General features: G+C 41.2%; 1 protein-coding gene across 2 annotated transcripts in view; it reads right to left on the bottom strand.

Annotated features, from left to right (window-relative positions):
• Positions 1-16,008, bottom strand: part of XPO6 (exportin 6) — a 111,011-nt gene that overhangs the window by 37,609 nt on the left and 57,394 nt on the right. For both annotated transcript variants that reach the window (XM_007186336.3, XM_057528636.1), the window contains exons 8-9: positions 12,792-12,918; positions 7,286-7,395 (exon numbers count right to left, since the gene is read on the bottom strand). In XM_007186336.3, coding sequence (XP_007186398.2) covers positions 7,286-7,395; positions 12,792-12,918 — 237 coding nt within the window. The remainder of the gene's footprint in view (positions 1-7,285; positions 7,396-12,791; positions 12,919-16,008) is intronic.

The raw sequence follows: 16,008 nt of genomic DNA, 5'->3' as shown, positions 1-16,008 counted from the left end.
CATAAGGCAAACCAGCCACGCTGGTTATGCAGCTCTCAGTACCAGTCCACTCTCCACATTGTGTGATGCTGGGACTCAGACTACACAAAGCACATTCCTCCTCTGCCTGTTAGGCTCTGTCAACAGGGGCACTGGAGGAAAACTGGAAGGCAGAAGAAGGGGCAAAGGGACCCCATTCTTCCTGTGGGCTTGCTGTCCTGGCCAGTGTCACCCCAACAATGGTCACCCGGCAGTAATAATTGGTTCCAGCTTCCACATTCCCCAAACCAGCCCCATCACGAACTCTCAGAGGTGCTAGCAGCAGCCAGGTTACATCTTCTCAAAGGATTAAGTCCCAGCTCCCTGGGGCCTCTCCTCTGAGCTCCTGTGGCAGTTGGGTGATACCCTCTCCTCAGAGATCTGAGCTCTAGCTGCATGGGGGCCGTCCCTCTGATATTTGACATTTTAATGACCCCAACACCTCTTTCCTTTGTACCGCTAGCCCTAGGGGTGGAGCTGCTTCCCACAGTTATCATCTGTGTTGTCTCAGTGGTCAAGGACATATGGAAAGAAGTCATTTGGTGGGACCTCTGGGAAAGCTTCTTTTGTCTAACCTCTCCCTCTTATTCCTGCTGCCTGAATCATAGGTGTGATGTCTATAGATTCAGCATCCATCTTTGACCATAACGTGACTGTGGAGATGGAAGCCATGCCTAAGGCTGGTAGAACAACAGGTAAAGGGATCCAAATATTAATTGACAGGGACTTCCCTGGCAGTCCAGTGGTTAAGACTCCACGCTCCCAATGCAGGGGGCATGGATTCAATCCCTGGTCAGGGAACTAAGATCCTGCATGCCGCACGGTGCGGCCTAAAAAACACAAAAACAAACAAACAAACAACAAAATATTAATTGACATACCAAAAAAAAGAAGACACTGAACATTTGTCAAGGGAAAGAAAATCAACAGATTGTCACAGATGACACGTGTTGAATTATCGAAGATTTTTAAAGCAGCTGTTATAACCATCCTCCATGAGGTTCTTTCAGCTGGAAGGTGTTTTGGACTGAACTGTGTCCACTCAAAATTCATATGTTGAGGGACTTCCTTGGTGGCACAGCGGTTAAGAATCTGCCTGCCCATGCAGAGGACATGGGTTCAGTTGCTGGTCCAGAGAGATCCCACATGCCGTGGAGCAACTAAAAGTCCATGCGCCACAACTACTGAGCCCGTGTGCTGCAACTACTGAAGCTTGCGCACCTAGAGCCCGTGCTCCGCAACAAGAGAAGCCACCGCAATGAGAAGCCCGTGCACTGCAACAAAGAGTAGCCCCCGCTTGCCGCAACTAGAGAAAGCCTGTGTGCAGCAACGAAGACCCAATGCTGCCATAAATAAATAAATAAATTCATACGTTGAAGCCCTAACTCTCAGTGTGACTGTATTGGAGACAAGGCCTATAAAAGTTAATAAAGGTTAAGTGAGATCATAAGGGTGGGGCGGGCCTTAATCCACTTATATGAAGAGGAGGAGACGTGAGGAAGTACGAGCGTGCTCACTCTCCCCACTCCCCGTTCATACACAGAAGAGAGGCCATGTGAGGTCACAGAGGGAAGGCAGCGTCTGCAAGCCAGGGAGAGCCCTCACCAGAAACCGAATCTGCCAGCACCCTGATCCATGACTTCCAGTCTCCAGAAGTATGAGAAAATTAATTTCTGTTGTTTAAGCCACCCAGCCAGTGGTATTTTGTTATGGCAGCCCGAGCTGATTAAACTAGAAGGTAAAGGATAATGAAAAAGAAACCTGGAACTTCAAGAATGAAGGGAAAGCAAGAGAACTGACAAATCTCTTGGTAAACACAACAGACTGTTTCTCTATTGTTTCTCTTAAGATCTTTAAAATATGAATGTTGGATGAAAGCAAAAACAGAACACTGTCTGATGGGGTTTTCAATGCACACAGATGTAACATATATGGCAACCTCAATACAAAGAAGGGAGGGCAAAAAGATCTATATGGTGGTGAGGTTCCTATATCACACTTGAAGTGGTAGTATGTTAACTTGAAAAATTAAATATATATGTATTTTAATATACAGAGCAACCACTTAAAAAACTCACATAAAGAGATATAGTCAAACACTCAATAGATACATTGAAAAGGAAAACTAAACTTGCGTGAAACAACGGAGTCTCAAAATAAATGAAGCAAAAACTGATAGAACTGAAAGGAGATGTAGACAAATCCACAATTATATCTGGGAGAATTCAACTCTCTCTCAGTAACTGACAGAACAAACTGGATAAAGACAACATGTACACCATCAACCAACCTGACTTAACTGACATATCTAGAACACTCCACCCAACAACAGCAGAATGCACACTTTTCAAGTGCACAATGAACAATCACCAAGAAGACTAGGTCATAAAACAAACCTTAACAAATTGAAAAGAATTGAAATCACCCAAAATGTGTTTGCAGATCATAATCAACTAGAAAACAATAATGAGAAGGCATATGGAAAATCCCCAAATATTTGGAAATTAAACAACAAAGAGGAACTCAAGAGAAATTACAAAATATTTTAAATTGAATGGAAAGGAAAATAAAACATATTAAAATTTGATAAAGCTAAGGCAGTGCTCAGAGAGAAACTTACAGCATTACGTGCTTAAATATACAATGCAAATAAACCTATAGATCTGGGTGGCTCAAGCCACAAATGTGATTCCAAAAGCACTGAGAGTTAAATAAAATTATACACGTTAAGGTGACTACATAGTAGGTGTTTGTAAACATATGATGAATGAAGGAACAAGAGAACAAACAAATGAATAAACATGCAGGCAATAAATAAACAAAACTACAAGTCAGATAACTATGAAGCACTGAAGCATAGTCCTGGATAGCTTTTTCAACTCAATGAAATAACTAAGATTCCATTCCCTTGCTCTCTGGGGCAATCAACAGCATGAATTTCTTGTAACAAGAGCTAGAAAGCTACTGAAGCCCTGGTACAACCCTAGTTAATACCTTTTATTAACTGTATCAAAATGTCATGTGTCACAATGGCACTTCCTCTCTATTCAGCAGAAAAACCCACTCAGAAAAGAAGGGCAGCAATTTTTCTCACGCTTACCCACATTTGTTTATAGTCCAGGCAGGTCTATGGCCAGCACTTGCCAGTACTTTCATGACAAAGGGGTTCACAGGACATGACTCAATAACTTCAGGTTGCTTAACTCACTTCAGGTTTCCTCATCTTCCTGTAAAAATAAGTTTCTACACAGGTGTCTCCCTTCACATTAACAAGCATAGAGAGAAGGGAGTGAGAGAGAGAAAAGGGACGAGAACCAATACTTATTTACTGAACACCTACTGTCAGCCAAGGTACTTTACACACACTGGTTCATTTAATTTGCTCAACAACTTGTAAAGTAGGAACAACCGTTCCCAAAGTACAAAGAGGAGAAAAGGAGACTGAAATTTAGGTCATCCCACACCACAGATTCAAAATGGCAAACCTGGACAATAAACCCCATTAGCAATTTCGTTCAGCTGGGTATGTTACAGAACATTTATTCCGTTAACACTGGGACTCAAGTTCTCTAAGTCCCCACCAGTTCTGATCAAGAAACTCTTGAGCATCCTCACTGAACAAGGAACATGCAGAGCTCCAATTTCCAAGCTCCTAGGACCAAAAATAAATCCACGTACATTTGTGCTTCTAAATTCGTAGCCTACAATGCCTATCACTTTGTTGTGATGAATGATGCAAAACTTTTAAACCACAAGGGACAGGAACTGAATGCTGTCTCTGTGACTTAACCACACCTACGTTTTGCATTTAAGATACCAAGAAAACATTCTTGACTACTTCCTGCAAGATCAGTTGCTTCTGAAATTCTGGCTCAAGCCACAAAAGCCCCCCAACTTCTTTCAGATACATTTTCTCAGTTGAAAAACATTTGATTGCATTTACATGCTCTTCATTAAAATGAATGTGGTAATTATCTGTAGCCAGTGCTCTTTAACAGCTGCTTCTGCAAAACAGTGTATCTCTACTCTATTGGGATCTCTAATATAACCTAGAGCAGTGGTTTAACTTTCATTTAAAATTTTTTCAGGGCTTCCCTGGTGGCACAGTGGTTAAGAATCCACCTGCCAGTGCAGCGGACACGGGTTCAAGCCCTGGTCTGGGAAGATCCCACATGCCGCAGAGCAGCTAAGCCCGTGAACCACAACTACTGAGCCTGCGCTCTAGAGCCCGCGAGCCACAACTACTGAGCCCACGTGCTGCAACTACTGAAGCCCACGTGCCCAGAGCCCATGCTCCGCAACAAAGAGAAGCCACTGCAATGAGAAGCCCGTGCACTGCAACAAAGAGGAGCCCCAGCTCGCCACAACTAGAGAAAGCCCGCACGCAGCAACGAAGACCCAATGCAGCCAAAAATAAATAAATAAATTTATTTTTTAATAAATAAATAAATTTATTTTTTAATAAATAAATAAATTTATTTTTTAATAAATAAATAAATTTTAAGAATAAATAAATAAAATTTTTCCAGTGCACACTTGTGTAAATATACAGCATAAGAGGTGAAAGGAAAAACATGTAAGTTAAAGTTCAACTATTTTCTTTGCACACCTCAGCAGACTACACCCTTCTTTGTAGTCTACCTTAGACCACTAGAGGGTGTCTGATTGACAAGCAGTTCCCCAGATGATGGTTACCATTTAACAGCATAAACCACAGACAAGCTTTGAGGGTTTGGGAGTTTTTTGTTTTTTTAAAGGCATAAAAGTGTTATACATGTACGTTTAAAAAAAAAGTCATGGGGCTTCCCTGGTGGCGCAGTGGTTGGGAATCTGCCTGCCAATGCAGGGGACACGGGTTCGAGCCCTGGTCTGGGAAGATCCCACATGCCGCGGAGCGGCTGGGCCCGTGAGCCACAATTACTGAGCCTGCGCGTCTGGAGCCTGTGCTCCGCAACAAGAGAGGCCGCGATGGTGAGAGGCCCGCGCACTGCGATGAAGAGTGGTCCCCACTTGCCACAACTGGAGAAGGCCCTCGCACAGAAACGAAGACCCGACACAGCCATAAATAAATAAATAAATAAATTAAAAAAAAAAAATAAATAAAAACAATGGTTTCTTATAAAAAAAAAAAAAAAAAGTCACGAAAAATTAGAAAGCCTTATTTAGGATAATAATCAAATGATCAATGAGAAAAATCCCTAGTGCTTTTTTTTTTAATTGGAGTACAGTTGCTTTACAATATTGTGTTAGTTTATACTGTACGGCAAAGTGAATCAGCTGTATATATGTATACATATACATGAATGTATATACATATACATATATCCCCTCTTTTAAGGATTTCCTTCTCATTTAGGTCACCACAGAGCACTGAGTAGAGTTCCCTGTGCTACACAGTAGGTTCTCATTAGTTATGTTTTATATACAGTATCAATAGTGTATATATGTCAATCCCAATTTCCCAAATCATCCCACCCCTAGTGTTTAAAGCCGTCAGCAAGAACCACTGACAACTGTGACAACAGATGACAGATGCCTAGGCAGGCAAGACAACATCTGCAAGTGGGCTGAAGGCCTTTGCTATCCAGGGACCCTGTCATTTAACTCCACAGTCACCACCTCAGTCAAATGACAGCAACATCTTCTATTACTTATTATTACTGTGTAGTCATTACTATGTCCATTTATTGAGTGCCTAATACGTGACTGATAGTGTGCCAGGTATTTTATATACAATTTCCTTGAATCCTAGCCATTCTGCAAAAGAGGTATTAGTATTAGTATGCTCATTTTGCAAGAGGAAACGTGATTACCATATAACTTGACCAAAAGTAACACTGCTGCCATGAAGCAGAAAAGAAATTTAAACTGCACCACTGCTCCTTCTATTGGTGCAACAGTCCGCACAAGTATATATTTTCTCAATGGAACCATATTCTCCACACCTAAAGCACATTTGTACTGCGCTTTAAAAAGCATTTTCATATTAATCATGTCCTCAGTTTATTCTTCCAACAAGCCTGAGAGATGTGAAAGAATATCTACCACTTAAATATAGCAAAATCAGGCACAGTCCCAGAACCAAAGGATGCAACTGCTCAGCATACGAGAAAGAGAATTTGGCGGAAGTGCCTTTTCTTTGAACAATCTCATTCAACAACACAATTACTCACAGTTGGCAAATTCACCGAAAACAGGATCCACTGTTGTGTAAGAAGGTTTCTGACACACAAATATACTACCCATAACCACATGTGACCTGACACCATAACAAGATGGAAGCTATTTTGCAATCACAAAAATAGTTTTGGGAATGAAAGTACAAATGCTAAACTTGGAATGCAAATACCGTTTCGAATTTTAAAAACGCATAAAACCTCAGCAATGGAAAGGGTTTTAGAGGTTCAGTCCAACTCTCCCCAGTTGGGGGGTCTCCTCACCACCTCCATTTGGCACATTTCTGGGGGAGGGGCATTCACTATCTCCACCATCAACCACTAATACTATTTACTGAGCATTTGTAATGTGTTGAGCGTTCTAGATATATTAGCTTCAAATAATTAGATATATAATGACCACAGTGTACAGGAACCATACTTTCTGCCTGCAAACAAGAAAAAAATGGGTTTGAGAAACGTGGGGAAAAAAACATTTCCCCATTTTCTGTTTTTTAAAATAAAATTAGAAGTACAAAAATGATTATCTCTGGATTGCGGGATTATAGATAACTTTTCTTTATATTTTTCTATCTTTGCTAGTTTTTAAAATAAATATTTTTTTCCTGACAAGTATTTATTACTTTATTTGGGAAATTTTCAAGCACATACAAAAGGAGTGAGGCTATAATGAACCCCAAGTTCCTATCAACTAAGTTCAACACCAATTATCAACACATGGCCAACCCACTTCCCCCTCTATCCCCAGGGAATTATTTTAAAGCAAATCCCAGATATCATATCATTTTATCCAATAAATACTTCAGCTTGTATCTCTAAAATAAGGGCCATGGGGGAGGATGGGGACCACAAAAGCATTATCATACCTAAAAAATTAACGATACATATTACTTTTTTAATCAGAAAAATGTGTTTTTAAAAATGAGATATTTAAGGGGAAGAAAGAAGAAAATGCTCAATGGCTTTACTACCTAAACAGCTTACATGACTCAGTTTCACTGAAGAGGTCTGACTGCATGGTTGCCTCTTTAGGCCACAAGAAAAACTGACAAAAATGTTTATTTCTAGTTATCAATGTTTCTGCGGTTTACCTGTTGAGAACTGCTTCCTTGTCTCCCAGACGGCTTTTAATTTTACTTGTCAGATAGTCCAAAAAGAGCGTCCAGATATCCAAACAAGAGAAGTAACCTTCATGAGTAGGCTATGGTGCAAAAGAAATCCAGACAATGAAATTACTTAATGCAACTACTCCTTAGAAACACACCCACCAGTGTTTACATCCACCAGAATGCTACAACCATAAGCCTAGGTTCCCTCGGCTTCTTGGTAACCACAATTGGTGTCTTTTATTCGGTCTTCACGATTGGGCCCTGTTGAACCTAACAAGACAAGGGTACCATGGAACACATCATTAAGGAGATACTGTACTATGCAGGGCAAACCAATTTACAAAATAAGCCGAGCGAACACCTGTTTTAAAATCTGAGACTGTGATGCAGAGAGCTCTTACAGATCATCCAATTCAAATCTGTTTTAGAGAAAAAGAAACTGAGATCCAGAGATATGTTCAAGGTCAGGGGTAGGAACAGGTCCCTTTACCCCCAGCCAATGCTCTTTCCACTACATACTATTACAAAACCAAAACTAAGTTTCAGTGGCTCCAAAGTGACAAGTTTACACATTTGAACATTAGGAAAGTAACATCTGCAGTCTTCCTACATAACAGATTGAAAATGAGCTCGTTAAGACTGACCTACAGGCTTTACCTCATCTGCAAAGTAGACGTGTCAAACAGGCTAACAGCAACCTCTTACCAGGTGTCAATAAGGACAAAGTAAGGAGAAAAGAGCAAGTCTTTGTAGGGTCCTAGCGCCTGGACCACTGCACTGATCAACTTTCTCAAGAGCCTTGAGATTCTATTTCATGCAAAATCCAAGCATTATATTCTCCAACATCTAGTCCTTCTCACACATATTCAGTTTCATCTGTGGCCCCCCAATCCCTTATATATCCACTCAAATTCTTGCTACCTACAAGAACTCTTTAGCTTTACTTGTGATTACTTCATCGAACCACATATTTGATGGCAGGATTAGACATGGAAAGAAATAATACCATCATCTTCTTGAGTCAGTTTCCTTCCATCTCTGAGCCAAAGAAATCCAGAAGTTTACAAGGGCATGTATGGAATCTGTCCAAGAGATAACTACCAATGACGGTGGTGGTGTACCCAGGCTGGGTCTGAGACAGAAAAACTGTCAACTTAAAAAATGTGGCAGACCCCACTCACAAGCCACAGGGCAGCTCTGGAACTGGACTGCTACAGCTCAATCAGGACCACTGGCAGGGCCATCCTCAGAACACGAAATGAACCAGAAGAATAAGCAGAAAAAACAATAAGCCGTGTGGAAATAATATGGATAGCTTGTGGACAGGCACTTGACTTGCAGCCAGGAGATGTAGTCTCGTCCTGGCTTTGGCTTGCTGTGCTTCCAGTAAGGAGGTCACCCAGCCACCCTTCCTTGCTTTGAAAATAAATACCCACCAGATCCCTCACCAAAAAATATAACTGATCAGATGCATGTGGAGGTGCTTTTGAGAAAAGCCACCATATAAATCCAAGTGTTATCGCTATGTCAAAGTAGTTTACAATTATACATGTCTTTCTCATGCGTTTGAAATGAGCATTTACTGTGTGGCTCAAGGCTGGAAAAAAAGTTGGGCAAATACACCCTCTGCAGGACCTGAAACACCACCATTCACATCCATCTCTACAGGCCCCACTGTGAGGCCTTACGCACTGCCCACAGTCTGGCCTTTGACAATTGCTCTGGGCACAGATTGCTAAGGTCATAAAGGCAATAGGCTGACTGCACTTTTGGAGTCATACAACTTTGCAGAGCCCTCAGGGACCCATTTTTAAAATGTACCCATACTCAGATTTTTTACTTTTCAGATCCCAGGGCTGGTTAGTCACTAAAGATCCTGGCAAGTTCCTTTAAGAAACTAATGATACTACTCTTCTCTCCAAGTGGTTTGTTTTCATTTGCATTGGTCTATTTGATCTTCACAACAGTCCTGGAAACCGGAGAGATGTTTTTCTTCTTCCCATTTTACAGATAAAGAAACCAGAAGTCAAGTCATCTGCCCAAGGTGACAAGATAAGGAACAAAAACAGAACTAGACTGTGGATCGTAAGACTCCCCCAGTCCAGACCCTTCCCCCTATGCCATACTATCTCAGGCATGTTTTAAGAAGAAGGGGCAAAATGGAAACTGCAAGACCAAGAAGGAATTGGTAATGATACAGCAAGAGAAGGAGCAGGAAGACAGAAACCATATGTTTATACAGACACCCCAGGGGCTCAGCAATGGTAGAGGCAAACACCTGATGAGCACTAGTGGCTGGAGGGACTGTGGCAGGACACTTAGGTGAAAGAAAAAATGCAGGAAAATAAACAGAAGAGAGGAAATGGTTACAGGAAGATACTACCACCATCTTTGTCTTATTACTATTCTTTAAAAATACGTTGACCAGGGACTTCCCTGGTGGTGCAGTGGTTAAGAATCTGCCTACCAATGCAGGGGACACAGGTTCGAGCCCTGGTCCAGGAAGATCCCACATGCTGCGGAGCAACTAAGCCCGTGCACCACAACTACCGAGCCTGCGCTCTAGAGCCCGCGATCCACAACTACTGAAGCCCACGCACCACAACCACTGAAGCCCACGTGCCTGGAGCCCGTGGTCCTCAACAAGAGAACCCACTGCAATGAGAAGCCTGCGCACCGCAATGAAGAGTAGCCCCCGTTCACCGCAACTAGAGAAAGCCTGCGGGCAGCAACAAAGACCCAACAGACCCAAAGATAAATAAATTTAAAATAAATTAAAAAAAAAAATGTTGACCAGGACTAATATTTCCATGAATTGTAGGAACAAAAGGCAAAGTACATTGAGAATAACCCTCTAAACAAGAGAAAAGACACATTTTCCCACTTTACAGAGAACTAAGCTATAATAAAGGAAGAGCACGCTGTTAATGAACAGATGAGAACTTAAAGCTCTCTTGAGAGCAATTTAATTTCTTACTCTTAAATCTTATCCTAAAGAAATCTTTTACTACCAGCTCCTGGGCCTAGAGTGTGCCCTGCCAGCTTTCTCCCGCCCTGCCTCTCCAGCAAAGGGCAGCTTCCCCCGGAGCCCCTTCCAGGTTCCTGCCCTTCTGGCCAGTGCTCAGAATCGGCTTCTGCCTGCACCTTGAGGCCACCAACCCATACAGCCCAGAGTCTGCACCCAGACATGCAAGTCCTCGCACAGGAGGCCAGCAGAACACAGGGAGCTCAGCTGACAGTGACCCGCTGGTGAGGGAGGAAGACAGAAGCTTGCTGTTTGCCTCATGACCAATCTATCTCTTCTCCCAGTATGTAATTAAAACACATATAAATATATAAAACCACCACTCTCGGTTCAGTGGAAAATTAACCCGTAGGATTCTAGTGAAAGAATCATAGAAGACGAATATGGAAAGACCCTAAAGATGCCCACTGCAGTCTATCTCCTTAGGAAATTTAAAAGACTTGTCCAAGGACAGAATCTAATAGAAATAACCAGAGCTCAAACACAGAACTTTTGGGTCCACATCCAAAGAAGGAGGCATCAGACATGCATACTTCAAAATACTTTTTAGCTTTCTTCTACACCACGTATACTAAAAAGGTCCCATTTTACACAGGGAGCAAAATCGCAAGATGTTTCATTCTGTTTCCCAAATAAACCCTTCCTTCTGCCCCCAGCACTGGCTCCTTATCTCTCGTTCATTTCTGCTGCACTTATTCTAAGGTATCTATCAAATCCTTCCTTTTTTCCTGGTCCCCTTTAAGATTTCTCCAGATCCATCTCAAATCTCTCCCACTTCTGATGCTTCTCTCCTACATCCTCACCCTCCTACATCTCATCACCTCTTCTATCCCTTCTAGGCCTAGTGAGATCAGCGTGTTTCCTTCTTGCTCTGCACTCACCGGCCCCTCTATCAGACATCGTGTCACTTCTTTAACCTTTGATCCTCCTCCATCCGCACCCTTCCAAATCCCCTTGTACATATACACACCCCTCCCAGCCTCCACCCTTACCTCTCCTCTAGCCTCATTAAGTTACAACATCAGTGACTGAAACAACCAAAAAAGACTGCTTATAAAATCAGATGCCCTCACTGACCCAGCAGTTTCATCCCTGGTAATATACCAACATACGCAGAAAGAGCTACGTATGTACATCAAAAGGCAGGCACAAGAATGTTCACTGCAACATGATTCATGACCACCAAAAACTGGAAGTGGCCCAAATCAGCAGTGGAGTGGCTTTTCTAATGACTTCCTATAAAACAATGAGAACAAACTACTGCCACACACAACACAGATGAAGCTCACAAACATAATGTTGAATGAAAAAAGTCAGACAAAACAAATCTACATTGTATGTATGCTTCCATTTAGACAAGTTCTAAAACAGGCACAACTCATCTGGGATATTAAAGTCAGGTCTGGGGTTACTTCTGGGGAGGATGTGGAGGGGAGTGATGAAGGACATGAGGGGATTTCTGGGGGTGCTGGTAACGTTCTACTTCTTGACTTAGGTGGTGGTCACATGTCTTTTTCGTTTTGGGAAAACTCACGAAGCTATACATGTATGATTTATGCACTTTTCCATACGTGTGTGATAGTTCAACAAAAAGCTTTTTTGGGGGGAGTAGGGGGGAGCTGCACCGCAATGCTTGCGGGATCTGAGTTCCTCAACCAGGGATTGTGCCCGGACCACGGCAGTGAAAACCCCGAAACCTAACTACTAGGCCACCAGGGAGCTCCCCAAAAAGCTAATAAAGACACACAAATGGGCACAAGTGATAGGGCATGACAGAAATGTTTAAAACTGGACTCTGATGATGGCTGCACAAGTCTATAAATCTATCGAACATCACTGAATTGTACAATTACAATGGGTGAATTGCATAGTAAGTAAATGTTATCTCAATAAAGCTGCTGAAATATATATAGAAACAAAAAATATTGAGTCATCAGAATGTAAATTCAGTGAAGGCAAGGACTTTGCTTATAAGGGTTATATGCCTCGCTCCTGGAACACAACAGGAGCTCAAAAAACATTTGCTGAATGGGAGAAACAACTGGATCCACCAAAACTGAACTCTTGAGAGCTTCACTATTTACAGTCTCCTTGTGGTAAGTCTTAGTGACAGTTACAGACTAGAACTAAAGGCCCTAACTTCAGACTTTTTCTATATTTTGCTTCTTCAACGTAACAGTGATTAAGAGCAGACTCTATGAGTTCAAATCCTGGCTCCACCGCTTACTAACTGTATGACCCTCAGCAAGTTATCTTTGTGCCTCAGTTTCTTTATCTGTAAAATGGGGATGATAATAATACCTACCTCATAGGGTTGTTATGAAGGATAAATGTGTTAATCTTCATATAGTAAGCACTATATAAATGTTTGACAAATAAAATAAAGAAGTTCTTTCTCCTGAAAGTAACAAAGTAGACATTTTGAGTGGCAAGGGATAGACATGGGCAGTTCCAGTGCTTTACCTGATGAAATGTGTACTTGAACAAAAGTGTCAAAAACTCCACCACAGGGAACTGGGAGTAGGACTCGATTCTTCTTAGGTGAACGCTGACAAAGAGCCGCAGAAAGTCAGTAAACTTCTCGATGTAGCTAAAGAAGACAAGAAGACAAAAGGTGACAATGAGAAACTCGGCCACCTCCCTAGAAGAGAACTCAAATTCAATCCAAATTTCTTTCAGTACAAAACTATACAGATTTATAACAAATATACTTTCAGTTAAAAATATAAAGGCCTGCAACAATTACCTACAGGTCAGGCAACCCTTCATTCCATTACCACCTGAAACATAGCAGAAAAGCAACTTTAATCCTCAGACACTATCTAGGTAAGGCATCTTATAAGCTAGCATCCTCATATTTTCTAACTCAGTGTTATGACCCAATTAAAGTGAAAGGAAATGGTACTCAAAAGGTCCATGGGCAGATCATCTGTCATTTCAATGTGTCAAGTCTGGAGGGCTGGTTTTCTTTGCTAGGAGGCCAACATATTAAAACGAATGTGCTAAAAACCCAAAAACAAAACAAGGCTATAGGAAAGGGATGGCATCCAGGTAAGATATATTCAGTCTTGCAACCTAATGTTCGTGTTTTTTCCCACCCTCTGGCTCCTGGTGCTAATTAAACATAGCACATCCCAATCCATTCTAAAAGTGATTTCAAATGTAAGGGAGGAGGACTATTAGAGCTGGACAAGACTCAGGGACAATTTAATGATGCATCATTTTAGAGATGAAGCCCAGAGAGATAAAGTGACTGGCCCAAGGTCACTCAGCCAGCTCACAAAAGAATTGGACTACCATCTACTCCCAATCCAGTGCTCTTTCTTTTCACATCACAGTGAATTCCCAATTCATTTGTATTCAAAAATCATTTCACAGAAGAGTGTGGGTCACAGCTGCAAGGATAAGATATTTCTGTTATTGAATACACAGCACATCATCACTCTCACATTTCAGAAACTGTCATTTTAAGCTCCTAAATACCAAAAGGTGATTAGAAAATGAGATGGGCATACCTCCATAAACCACATTTCAGAGACAGATTAAAAAAGATAAAAGATACACTGGGCCTTAGCCAAATATTGAATGATGGCTAAAAGCAATTCTGAAACTCCTAACTGCAAAAAGCTGTGTTGTTTTTTTTTTAAAGCAAAGATGTATGAGATAATAAAGGGGAAGAAGACTACTCCTCAGAAGAGCAAAACTGGCCCATAAATAAAACGTCCCATATTGTTCCTGGGACCTAGCACCCTCAGGGTGGCCAATCTGTGTGGCCGCCACACACAGGTAAGCTTATTTGCAGCTTAAAAAAAAAAAATTAATTTGTTTGATAAGGATCATGGGGCCAAATACCTGAAAAACAGTAAGGCACTAATCAAGTGTTTTTAGAGATAGGCAAGTACAAAAAAGCTTCTCTGAGGCCTTCAGTCACTAATACTCAAGAGCAGGAACTCTTCATTCCTCGCTCAGCCTATTGCACATTTTTATGTGGTTATTCAAAGACATCAACCAGTTTGCTGCTCTTCAGGAAGATGCACTCAATTCCCTACCACCCATTAAAGAATAAGGAGAAGTCATGGGTCAAATACCACACAATCTCAATTTTATTTGAATCTCCAACCCAATTTTTTTAAAGAATACAAGCAAGACTGTTCCGTAGCTAAAACTCCGATTTTATTTCACCTCATTTTCTTTCCCTTGCCCACCTTCTGGTACAGGTGCTAATGAGCAGTAGAAAGTTAGAAAAAAAGGCAGTAGAGGAGAAGAGAGGAAGAAACCTGGTTAAGCAGCTCCTAAACAACTGAGAATGGACTTAGCTGTTTAGAATTAGTGGTAAGGGACCCAAGAGCCAGGAAGCAAGCACACAGTGTTGTTCATGTCACCTTTCTGCTTCCAGGCACCTCTCAGCTTTCACAGGGCAATAGGAAGCATAGGATTAAAATATAAAACCAAGAGCACAAAAGTTACGCGTAACAAAATCAGAACACAGATCATCCATGATGACATTTTTATACCACCCAAATGTAAGCCATAACAAACATTACACCACAAGTAAAAGTCAGAACAACTGATATCTGATGGTTGGTACAAGCAGTTGGGTTACTGTTGTGATTTTTTTAAACATATGAAAATACAGCCTTTCTTAACCAAAGCTAGAAGGATATAAACATATAAGCTGTGTCTGAATGTTGATGCTTTTGAATTCAAATAGGAAGCTATTATCAAATAATGAAAAGTAAAACCAACATATTACCATATCAGATTATGAGTTCTTTTGTGATTATACAAAGAAAATTTCACACAAAGCTTGTTTACAATGAACCAAACCAAAATAATCTCATGTACCAATTTTTTCAACTTTAGAAAAACTTATTAAAATTGCTAAATTTAGAAAGCACTAAAACTGTCTTAACTTTAGGCACTTGACTTTATATCCTGCTGCTTACTCTAAAGAAAAAGAAATGGCTTAACTCTGCATAGCTTAACAACAAAAACAAGCCAAGGAAAATTGATGAAAATACTAACAACTTTTGCTGCCAGGCAATCTATAAATATTTACTAATTCAATACAATTTATCTGCTTGAAAGTCTCTGAACAGTCAACATAATGTTCTTAATATAAGCTTCCAATTTTCCCTTTTGTTTTTACACAGCAGTAGCATCATATTAATGAAAGCTGGAAGATACATAAATGACATCATCTGTAAGGGAAATAAATGAGACCATGCCTCAGCATACTGTGGAATCATCTGCTAAGAGTCCTTAATAAAGAGAGGCTAAGTGATTTTAGGCTCCATCTAAGAGGACAGTAACCAAGAAACACAGGTGTGTGCCCCATTAACAACTCTCCTTTCTTTTGATGAAAACTTGCCATCGGTGCAAAACTCACAATAGTGACAACATTCCTATACACTGCACGACGTTCACTTGAGAAAAGTCAAATAGGAAGAACCAACAAGCAACACCAAGCAAGGAAGGGCAAGTGTAACTCCTGTACCTCCACGGGCCTCCTCTCCTGTGCTTGGCTACGCATGAGCAGCGGTCCCAGTTCCTGCACCACCTCAGACCTGCAGGCAAAGAGTGAGGAGAGGGCGGACAAGGGTGGAAGGGAGGACAGGAAATGGACGGGCAAAGAAGACAACCAACCTACACAGTTCACACAATTCACAACTTTTCCAAC

The sequence above is a fragment of the Balaenoptera acutorostrata genome, chromosome 15 (genome assembly GCF_949987535.1).
Source record: "Balaenoptera acutorostrata chromosome 15, mBalAcu1.1, whole genome shotgun sequence".
NCBI classification, from domain to species: Eukaryota; Metazoa; Chordata; class Mammalia; order Artiodactyla; family Balaenopteridae; genus Balaenoptera; species Balaenoptera acutorostrata.
This window is presented reverse-complemented; position numbering and strand designations above follow the sequence as displayed.